The sequence below is a fragment of the Nicotiana tabacum genome, chromosome 21 (genome assembly GCF_000715075.1).
Source record: "Nicotiana tabacum cultivar K326 chromosome 21, ASM71507v2, whole genome shotgun sequence".
Taxonomy (NCBI): domain Eukaryota; kingdom Viridiplantae; phylum Streptophyta; class Magnoliopsida; order Solanales; family Solanaceae; genus Nicotiana; species Nicotiana tabacum.
Window position 1 is genome coordinate 95,205,580 of NC_134100.1, and position 11,115 is coordinate 95,216,694.

At 39.3% G+C, this 11,115-nt stretch overlaps 1 protein-coding gene across 1 annotated transcript; it reads right to left on the bottom strand.

Annotated features, from left to right (window-relative positions):
* Positions 1-974: 974 nt before the first annotated feature.
* LOC107791717 (uncharacterized) lies at positions 975-2,418 on the bottom strand. The gene is made up of 4 exons (XM_016613837.2): positions 2,361-2,418; positions 1,805-2,147; positions 1,296-1,366; positions 975-1,210 (listed from the first exon to the last, which is right to left on the bottom strand). The coding sequence occupies exons 2-4, from the start codon at positions 2,134-2,136 to the stop codon at positions 1,179-1,181; spliced, it is 435 nt and encodes a 144-aa protein (XP_016469323.1). The 5' UTR covers positions 2,137-2,147; positions 2,361-2,418; the 3' UTR covers positions 975-1,178.
* Positions 2,419-11,115: the final 8,697 nt, after the last annotated feature.

Below are 11,115 nucleotides of genomic sequence, written 5' to 3' on the forward strand. Positions count from 1 at the left end.
TTGTGTCCTGTTATCTTTCAGTTTGCTTGGTTTACTTCTCTTTAAGTGTTCACTGTGCAGAATCTAGTCGACTAAACTAATATTTAGTCAACTAAGTTTTAATCCCTGATATCTAGAACGTTTAAATAAATGAATGCGGATAAAGCTGATCTTCCAGTCAAAACTGTTAACAACAATGACCAGTACTCTATTTTAATTTGGCCGGGGGAATTTTGTAGCAAAAGTGATACTCTTTGTCCCACAAGCACAAGCTTATGACACCGTTGATAGTTTCAATCATAGTTATACATATACTTGCAAAGTAGAACCTACAAAATTTACAAATGTTTAGTCATGTACATTGTAACAGACTAACAATATAGCAGAACTACCTTTAGTGCCAATTGCAAAAGCTTCAGCTTGACAAAAGAGTATTGATTCTCAAAGACACATGCATCCACATTTTCGCGAGTGTACTGAACCAGCTTCCATAATGGTCAATGTATATCTTGTGCACCTAAGTAACATTCATTTTTGGGACGGTGAATTGGAAACAAGTTGAAACACCACCACCCCTTACTCTCACACATCCAAAGAAATTTCTTTTCATTTTCTTCTTAAGGCAAAAGAGTGATGATTTCTCCTTTGTTTTCTCCCCAAAATGGAGTGAAATGCAAATGAGACAAAATGGATTGCGAGGATCATATACGCAATCTCAACTAGTTTGAAACTGAGATCAATTTCTTGTTGTTTAAAGGAAGTTGGGAACACTCACATAAGCCACATAAACCACAGTCAACAACACTGGATTTAGGATTTAGGATTTAGAGTTGGTTGGTCTCTTTATATGCCTACTATCTTTTATTGTTTTTGTCCATTTATAAGGCTCGAGCATACTCTAACATTGTCTTCCATAGTGATTGTGAGGCTACATAACATTATTCACTGGACCACCCCTACAAATGCTGTTGTTGAAACTTGAAAGACAGAAAGAATGCAAAATCTGAAGCGATTTCATTCATTGAACACTTTGCACAGTTACAATGCAGTTAGAAATAGAAACCCTTCTTTGAGCAATTAACTACTAAAAACTGTTAAAGAAAAGGAAGAAAAGAAAAACTAAGAGGAAAAGAAGAAGGGTCATTGAAGATTATGAGTTCTGGTAAATCTTCAGTAATAACTTCATGTCGCCACATCCCTCAATATAGGTTACTTTCTCTCAGATCACCTCCTGAAAAACAGAAAAATGAACAAGATGTTAGTAAATAAAAATGGTGTTGGAAAGTAAAATGTCGACTATGCAGTATCAGGCTCACCAAAATCCCTAGGTGTTTTGCACTTATAACATTCAGCTCTGCTTGCATAGTTGTGCTCACCACATCCTGATCTGTCAAACAAGAAGGCAGCTATTTCAGTTTAAATCCCTAAGATAGTATGTCAGTAGTAAAAGGAGGAGAATCGCGGCAGGCTAACAGTTAGCATAAAACTAGCCAATCTTGTCATGAGTCCTCATAATACAATGTTTTCTAGGAGTCCTAGTCTTATCGGAGATTTATATGCCATTAACAAATATAGTGAAAACGTCTAGTACTTTTAAATTCTATTTTTATAATATTTGTTTGAAATGAGTTTAATTTCAGCGACATGATTAGTGAAGATTCATTATAGCCGACTCCAACTTGCTTCGGATTAAGGCACAGATGTTGTTGTTGTTGCAATATTGGACCAGAATGAGCTTAAATGGAACGACAAGATTCATGTAGCCGACCCCGACTTGGTAGGAATTGAGAAGTAGTTGTTGTCATTGAAGTAAATGTAAACTAACCTGGTGCAAATCCAATCACCACTCTTCCAACCAGGAATAGCACTTGCACCATATCCATAGCCGGCTGATGCCATCATTCCTGCCCCGATACCATAATAATCACTTTTTAAGGCACCACATCTATAGCAGTTTGTTCTGCTTGCATAGTTGTGAGAACCACAGTTCATAGCACTGCAATACCAATCTCCAGCTAAGACTTCTGTTTTGTTTAGTCCATACATGGCAACATCAGCCGACGTTGCATATTTAGGGCAGCTGCATCGTTGGCATGCATCCCTTTTCTTGAAATTTATGTGTTGGCATGCAGCACACATCCAATCTCCACTGTTCATTTTATGTCTACCTGAAATTGAACATAAAAAGATGATGAGAACAATTTTTCATATGGGAAGTAAAATAGGCCATATAAAAAATCTTATTGGTTATCCATCTTAGACAATGAAATGAACTAAAGGGCAGTCCGGTGCACTAAGCCCCCACTATGTACGGGATCCGGAAAAGGGCCAGACCACAAGGGTCTATACTGCAGAAGGAAAATAAATCATCGATGCCTCACCTTGTGATGAACTGAGCTTCTCAACTAGACGTAAACTTGAGGCTCGAGAAATGGTTTGCTGGAGGTGGTAATTTTGATGAATGGTTTGGGGAGGTTTATATAGTTGGAAAACCTCATTAATGGGGCCCAAAGTTTTCTTTTTGATCAGTTGTGAGCTTCAGACGGTTTCCTTAAATGGGATCCACAAGATAGCACAAAGTTTCCAAAAAAGAATTGGATAAACCTCCTACTTTCCTTTTTTCTTGATCGTAGAGGTAGTGGCAAAGCTAGGAATTTTCCCAATGGTATTCAAATTTGAAGAAAGTGAAAAAAAATTCCCGACAAAGGGTGTTCAATATATGTTATATACTTCTAAAACGTAATATTTTACTTATATACGCAGTGTAATTTTTCGAGGATGGTCAGTTGACCACCCTTGTGACCATGCTGCGTAGATGTATGGCTCTCTAAAGTTGTCAACTGTTATATTCATGCATGTGAGCAAGGGCGGATGCATCCGACACCGTTTGGTTGGAAAATTTTGCTATATAGATATATGCAAAAAAACAAAACTATAATATAAAATATAAATGACTTTCATGGCATAAAGCAGCGTTGGGCATAGTGGTCAGGTTGCATTTTTCTTGCTTGATGTCTGGGAATCGACCTCAGCAGAAAACATGTTTTAGCATGGTCCTTTTGAAAAAATAGAGATGAACCCTCAATTTCATCATAAAAATTAATCAATTAAACCTGACTTCCACGTTCTATAAGTGATTAAAAAAATGTTTGAATGCATAAAGGAAGTTATTTAAGCATATACTCCTATAACGGTGCTATTTGTACATCATCTGGAATCATAATTTTAAAAGATTTTTCTATTTTTGCGATTTTGCAAAATTTAAACAAGCTACTTTGCTATCGTAATTTTAAACTTCTCATCTCTTTCGCTATTTGTCCCACAGTTTATTTATTTCCTTAAGTATCAACGTCGCTTACTAAAAATTATGTGTACGCTACGCCCTGTGAAGCACTATTTTCTTGCATAAGTCCAGTAATGCCCCTCCTAACCCGTTCTCGGTCCATTATTCCACTAAAAAGGAGCTCCTCAAAAATATTATTCTTTGTTCTGTATCCATTTCTAGTAGGTGTTATGAGGGGGAAGATGTTATGTGAAGGGGAGGGATAAGAATCAATTCCCTCATAATGCATAATTGAAGGTTCTTGACGGATTGAGTTGCTTTAGTGGCGAGCACCATCCACTTCCAACCAAGAGGTTGTGAGTTCGAGTCACCCCAAGAACAAGGTGGAGAATTCTTGGAGGGAGGGAGCCGAGGGTCTTTTGAAAACAGCCTCTCTACCCCAGGGTAGGGGTAAGGACTGCGTACACACTACCCTCCCACACCCCACTAGTGAGATTATACTGGGTTGTTGTTGTTGTTTCATTTCCTGTTCAAGCATGTCTGTGTTTAGTTGTCTATTTTTGATAAAACCAGTTTTAGAACTCTTAATCACATATTTAGGCCTTTTCCTCCATTTGGTAAACAATAATATGATGGTTAGAGCACTCTAGATATTATCAGACCAGTCTTTAGTTTCACCAAATAAATATCAGCGCCATTTATCGGCACAGACAGGTGATATGTGAATTCTGAACAAAACATGAGAGTTGCATTATTCCTGACAGTTGAGTATATCAAACTTAAGAGACAAAATACCGCTTTCTCGACGGGCAGTGGCGGAGCCACATGCACCCAAGGGGTGTCAACCGACACACCCATTTGTCGGAAAATTATACTGTTTAGCTTGGTAATTGTTTTTTAAAATATGTATATATACAATATAATGACACCTCTTGATTTCTTGGGAAATTTATTTCTTTATATTTTGACTCCCTTTAATATAATTCCTTGCTCCGCCATGGTTGACAGGACCTTAGTTTCACCAAATAGATTGCTAAGAATGTCAACAGCTTTTATCGGCACAAACAGGTGAAACAGGAACTCAGAACAAAACATGTTACATTAAATATCCAGACGGTATTGAATATATCAATTTGAAGAGAAGTACACCTCTTTCTTGACAGGTACCTTAGACAATGTATTTAGGTAAAGGATCAAATGGCGTTTACCTTTGTTTCTCATCAATAAAGAAATCAATATTCTCTGAAGATTCTCACTGCAGAATTAGAAACAAAAGAGATTGTAATCGAACTCCCTTACTACAGGGACAGTTATACAAACACATAAAATGGTGTTCATATTGGAGCAAATCAAGAGTAATGTGAGATTGACAATGAGTTGATGTCTCTTGACCAGTTATTGGAGCCAAAGAATTCTAGCTTGGAGCCAAAGAATAAAAGTATTTTCTTTTATTCTTTTTTCTTTACTTTGGGACCAAGAACTTTGCCCTATAAATACAGGTCATCTTACTTCATTTGAATCATCCCATATTTTGAATAGAAACTCATTTTGAGTATTCTTGTAATAGAGAGTTATATTATATTCCATAGAGTTAGTGTTGGGAAACTAAGGGTCCACTAAACTATATAGAGAACCAGATTTTCTATCAGTTTTCACAGAATGCACGCACACAACAGTAAGTAAATGGCATAGTAGAGTTTTATGTGGAAAACTCCCAACTTTCGAGATTAAAAAATACGACCTACCCTTGTAGGATTTCAACTTCACTACTGAACAAACTTCAGATTATAAACTGTTGTAACATAGGAATTAACCTCTTAATCTCTCACTAACTTGTAACAACTCTATTACAATCCCCTTTGTAATAACTCTATTACAAAGCTTACAACTGGACTAACTCTAGCCAAGACACAAACATATGGTTTATGATTTTACAAGGGTTTCCTACAGAATGCTTCTAACTAAGTTAAGTAGGAATTACAAGTAAAATATTTTGACAAAGATGCTACACAACTAAGGACATATGATGACTCAATGCATGAAAATGGTCCTTCGTTATGTTGCTCTTTGTTCTTGACGCCTTGAATGTCACTTTCAAGTTAGCAATACACTTGAGAGAGAGCTTGATCGATTATGAGTGTGCAAGTGTATTGTTTTTGCTTTGCTTCATGTTAATATTACATAAGTGACATCACTTGAATGATGCAAGCATGTTTGGTACAGAGGTATTCCCTTAAAGTGACTGCTCCACTGTTTGCACCGTTGCGTGTGTGCAGAGGAACATTTACAGTCACTTTACAGCTGTGGGGAGTTGATTGGTACTGTCAGGAAAAGAACTGATGTCGATCTGTTCCCTCTGTTGTTTCTTGGACTCTGAAAGTTGGAGCATGTCCCAAACTTGAGACTTGTTGATCTTTGAGCACTCAGAGGATGTGGAACAGGTTCCCCATCTGGTTCTTAGCATTAAGTTTGTAAGATTATCAAAACATAGCAGGACACAAAACTTATCAATTTTTCCCCTTTTGATGATGATAAACTTGTAATTGAAATCCCCCCTAAGCCTGTGTTGTTCCCCCTCAATTAATAAATCCCCCCTGAGCATGTGCTTGTTCCCCCTCAATTACTTTTCTCCTTTTTGGCATCATAAAAAGATTAGGCGCAAGCAATAAGCAAAAGGAAGTCTAGCCTGGTTAACTCATGCCACATGTGTGCACACAATCATGACTAAAAATAGAGCAAAAGAACAAGATATGCACAGCAAAAGGACGAGAAATTCATTAATTTTGGTAATAAGCATGGAGAAGTTCCATTGTTACACAATCACCATAAAATAAAAACAACAAAAAAAAGGTACCAGTCATCAAACATAACCAAAAGCAAGAAATAGAAACAACTTGAACTTGACACTGGGAAGGGAATGACTCTAAGGAGCACTGGAAGGGGGTGGCAGAGAGGAAAAGGCAAGAGTTTTAAGGAGGATATCCATTCGAGCATTTGAAGACCCTTGCTCATTGAGCAACCTCTCCTTCAGGTCCTCGACCTGTTTCTTGAGATCAACATTTTCTTTGGTTAGGCGAGCAACCTCTGCGCTTTGTGAGCTACTAGAACCAGGTGCCTCTTGGGCCTGACTGAGCTGACCCTCAAGGATAACATTACTTGCCTTCAACTTCCTTATCTCTTCATTAGCGATATTCTGAGCTTCAATCATTTGAGAGATAGTGGAATTGCTGCCAACCCCTCATTTCTTATCGATGCACTCACATTCTTCCAAGGTGGTTTTGGAGAAACTCTGCTTGCGAGTATCCATGGTGGCCTTCCCAGGGGAACTTTGAAGAACTCAAACACTTTGGTGAGAAGAAACCCATAGGGCAGCCCATGATTACCATCCTTGAAATCTGCTACTTTTTCAAGTGCTCAATCATGATTCCCGGCAGATTTATAGTGGAGTATATATCCAGTGCTTCCATGAGGAGCAAATATGCTCGTGATGTAATAGAATTTCTTTTTGCACGAGGGAGCAACACATTGTTCACCATTTTGAATAGCAGCTGGTACACTGGAAGGAGGGCCTTCTTGTGTACTCGTTCCCCCTGCTGCACTGCATTATCCTTCAGAATGACATTTCTGAAGTTTGATGACCAAGTTCCCTCAATGGAGGATATTCCGTCGGTAGGCACACCCAAGATGGTTCCCAACACAGCTTCATCCAACACAAAATCAACCCCATTCACCTTCATGCAGATGTTATCATCCTCGACTATGAACAAATCAGCATAAAAACTGCGCACTTCGGCCTCATATACTGCAGGACTCTCATTTGTGAACAAAGGTGTCCACTGTTGAAAGTCACATATATCAACCAGTTGGCTCATGCTTGGCATGTCGAGAATATCAGGGGCAAATGTTCTGCCCCACAGCACTTTCTGATTTCTCAGATTTTCTCTTCTTTCATTCTTGGCCACCCTCACCTTAGTCCTTTTTGAGGAACAAGGTCCCTCATTGGCTCCACTCTTCCGTTTCACTGATTTTCTCATAATTTTAGCTTTCTCTGTAAGTTTCTCAGACACCTTCTTAGGCACAGATTTCTCAGACATGTTCTTACCTGACCCCTCAACCACTTTTTCTCCAGACTTACACACTTCAACATTACTAACTTCCATTACTTTCACATATGACTCTTTTCCAGAATTTTGAACCGCAAGTTTCTTGGAGGATTTACGGATTAAGTGACTGGGTTCCTCATCCACCTCGTCATCAATGTCCACAACAAGAGCTGCAGGCACCACCTCTTCATGTACTAACTTTTCACCCTTCACCAACCTTCTCCTTTTCTTTTCTTTCTTACTTTTCTTCAGAGCTGACTCAAGAGCCTCCTTCTGTTACAGCCTAGTAGTAGGTCTTTTAGGAGTGGGTGTTTTGGGAGTTTTCCTGCTACTCCTAGCACTAATAAATCTTGAAAGAGCCACATTATCATAGTCTTCTTCACTACCATCATTCTCCTCCTCGGACAGAGATCTCATCTCGGGAGCAACAATGGCCAATAGCTCAGCATAAGAATGGGGAGAGGGGCGGGATCAGTACTGACCTGAGGTTCTTTTGATGAACATGGGGTTTCATCCCAAGTAGGAGCAAAGGGTTCCTCTTGGGTGGAGGGATCAGGTCCCTCGAGTGGTTCCCCAGTAGTACTTTCAGGTACCAAATTTTTGACAGGCACCAGTTCCCTATCCTCTTCCTGTAGACTCGCACCTTCCCCCTGAGACCCATTGGTTTCAGACACACCTTCAGAGCAACCATCCACACACCCCTCAGCAACTATTCACGACATATTTTCTATGGCCTCTTGTTCTTCTAACCCTAAAGGAAACTCAAAAGGCATAGAAGAAATATTACCTGTAAGATCTGCAGCATTCAAATCGAGACTTGGGGTAGTCATTATGTTAACCACACTTTGTTGTGCCTCGGAACTCTCTTCTAAATACAGACTGGAAATTTCCTAGTTTTTTTCTCCCTCTACTGTTTCTCCCTTAGCCATTTTCCGGCGAGGCAGAGGGAGAGGTCATAGCCACAAACCTCTTGGGATTCGAAGTTTTATGACTCTGATGAGAACCAAAACTTGATTTGAGTGGAGAAGAGGCAGTGAGTGGTTGGGAATCTTACTTAGGTTTTGGACTGGGTGGCGTAAGGTGCTTATACTCTGTCACTGATGCTTCAAGAGATGAAGATGCAGTAAGGACGATACTGGGGACATTTGAGGCTTCGAGATTCTTAGACATTATAGAGTGTAATGATAGTTTATGAAAAAAAAGAGTGTTTGGTTGTTGAGAGAAAAAGGGAAATTTTTGCTTTTGATGTGAACATTTGTGAGAGTGACAGAGTTTGGGTTTATTAAAAGAGGGTGAGGGACCGGTTGGGAACGGGTATTGATTTTCTGGGTAGACGTTCATTTTGTAACGAGTAAGACGCTTGGATTCCCGAAAAAAAAGAAGCTGACAATTTAATGACATGGCACCATTTTTAGCCGTTTAAAAAGTTGTGCATGAGAGTACAAAAGGAACTACTAACTTGTGTCGCAGGAAGCAGGTTCCCTGATAGATATTTTAAATGTGATCCTCATCCTTTTGCGAAGATGCAATACATTAGCTCCTTGTTTGCTCTGTAATTGTCATGCGTGTCTATCTGTAACGGTATAGATATGAGTTAGACCTTGCCAGAAAATACCTTTTTAGCAATTTTCACCTGTACATTTCTTTCATAGCCAATCATCGATGAACCAGGTCCTCAACTTGATTTTATCAACCCTAGTGCAAGACGATTCTTTTCAAAGTGTTCTCTGCTCAGTGCTTTGGTGAAGATGTCTGCAATTTGATCTTCTGTGCTGCAGAACTTTATGCAGATAAGCCTTTTTTCAACATTGTCTCTGAAAAAATGATGTCGCACATCAATGTGCTTTGTTCTCTTATGCTGAACTAGGTTATTTTCCATGTTGAGTGCATTGGTGTTTTCACATAGTAATGACACACAATCAGAAAACACACCAAAATCTTCTAGTTGCTACTTGATCCACAACAGTTGAGCACAACAAGAGGCATCCGCCACATATTCAGCTTCTGCAGTTGAAAGAGCCACTGAATTGTGTTTTCTTATACCCCATGAAATTAGACACGAACCCAGAAAGTGTGCCATGCCAGAAGTATTTTTCTTTTCCACCAGATAACCAGCATAATCAGCATCAGCATACCCGATCAAGTCGAAGTTGTCTCCTGAGGGGTAGTAGAGAACCAGGTCTTGTGTTCCCTTTAAATATCTCAAGATTCTCTTGGCAGCCTTCAGATGAGATTCCTTTGGATTTGATTGAAACCTGGCACATCGTCCCACACTAAAAATAATATCTGGTTTTCTTGTTGTGAGATACAAGAGTGACCCAATGATACATGTATACATGGTCTCATTCACAGGGGAACCATGTTCATCCATGTCCAGTCGAGTGGCAGTGGCAATGGGAGTGTCAATGACTTTTGAGCTTTCCATTTCAAATCTTTCAGAAGCTCTTTGATGTACTTCCGCTGACTTATCATTGTGCCCTTAGGAGTTTGCTTGACTTGCAGGCCTAAGAAGAAATTCAATTCCTCCATCATGCTCATTTCAAACGCACTTCCAATGAGCTTTGCAAACTCATCACATAGAGAATCATTTGTTGCACCAAAGATGATGTCATCAATATAAACTTGCACAATGAGCAGGTTCCTCCCTTGTTTCTTCAGAAATAAGGTGTTGTCAATTTTTCCTCTTTTAAAACCATTTTCTAGGAGAAATTTGGACAACCTTTCATACCATGCGCGAGGAGCCTGCTTCTGCCCATATAAGGCCTTGCCGAATTTGAAAATATACTCAAGATGCTCATGATATTCGAAGCCAGGAGTTTGTTTGACGAAGACTTCTTCTTTTAGAAAGCCATTCAGAACTGCATTTTTGACATCCATTTGGAACAATTTGAATTCCATATGAGAAGCAAATGCAATAAGGATTCTGATGGCCTCCATTTGAGCAACTGGGGCAAAAGTTTCATCATAGTCAATCCCTTCTTCTTGGTTGTATCCTTGAACTATAGCCTTGTCTTGTTCCTTGTTGTGTTCCCAAACTCATCAAGCTTATTTCTGAATACCCACCTGGTTCCTATAACAGTTCTGTCAGCAGGTCGATGAACCAGGTGCCATACACTGTTACTCTCAAATTGATGGAGTTCTTCTTGCATAGTCGTAATCCAGTCAGCATCTTTCAATGCTTCCTTGATATTTTTGGGCTCAATTTGAGAAAGAAAGGCTGAGAAGGCAAGCGCGTTTCTTGACTTTGACCTCATTTGAATCCCCGAGTCAAAAGGAATGATCGCATTTTCAAGAGGGTGTGAACTTTTGTGCTTCCAGTTAGACACCTGAATCTCATTGTGAGAGAGTCCAGGTATTTCTGAACATGATCCTTGGTTGTCGTAAGTTTCGCTTCTCAACTCATCATGTGGGGTTCCTTGGACATCATCAACAACTCTATTCTCAGCTTCAATTGTTGTGATTGAGGAACCAGGTTCCTCCACATCAGTTGGATATACAAGTACACCATTATCATTTGATTCCTTGACTAGACTTATCATGTCAGCCTTATCATTTGCCATGTCTATGACTTCACCAGGAACAACCGACTGTTCTCCGTCTTGATCAATATTATCATGTGAATCTTTCCCATAAGGATGGTGAGATTCACCAAAGATCACATGTATGCTTTCCTCAACACATTGAGTTCTCTTGCTGTATACTATGTAAGCTTTGCTTTGTGATGAATAGCCTAGAAAGATTCCTTCATCA

Coding starts and splice junctions, on each gene's coding strand:
- LOC107791717 (XM_016613837.2), bottom strand. CDS start 2,136: ATGAACAGTGGAGATTGGATGTGTGCTGCATGCCAACACATAAATTTC. Junction 1,367..1,804: donor GGTGATTGGATTTGCACCAG/GTTAGTTTACAT, acceptor CTTGTTTGACAG/ATCAGGATGTGGTGAGCACA. Junction 1,211..1,295: donor CAAAACACCTAGGGATTTTG/GTGAGCCTGATA, acceptor TCTGTTTTTCAG/GAGGTGATCTGAGAGAAAGT.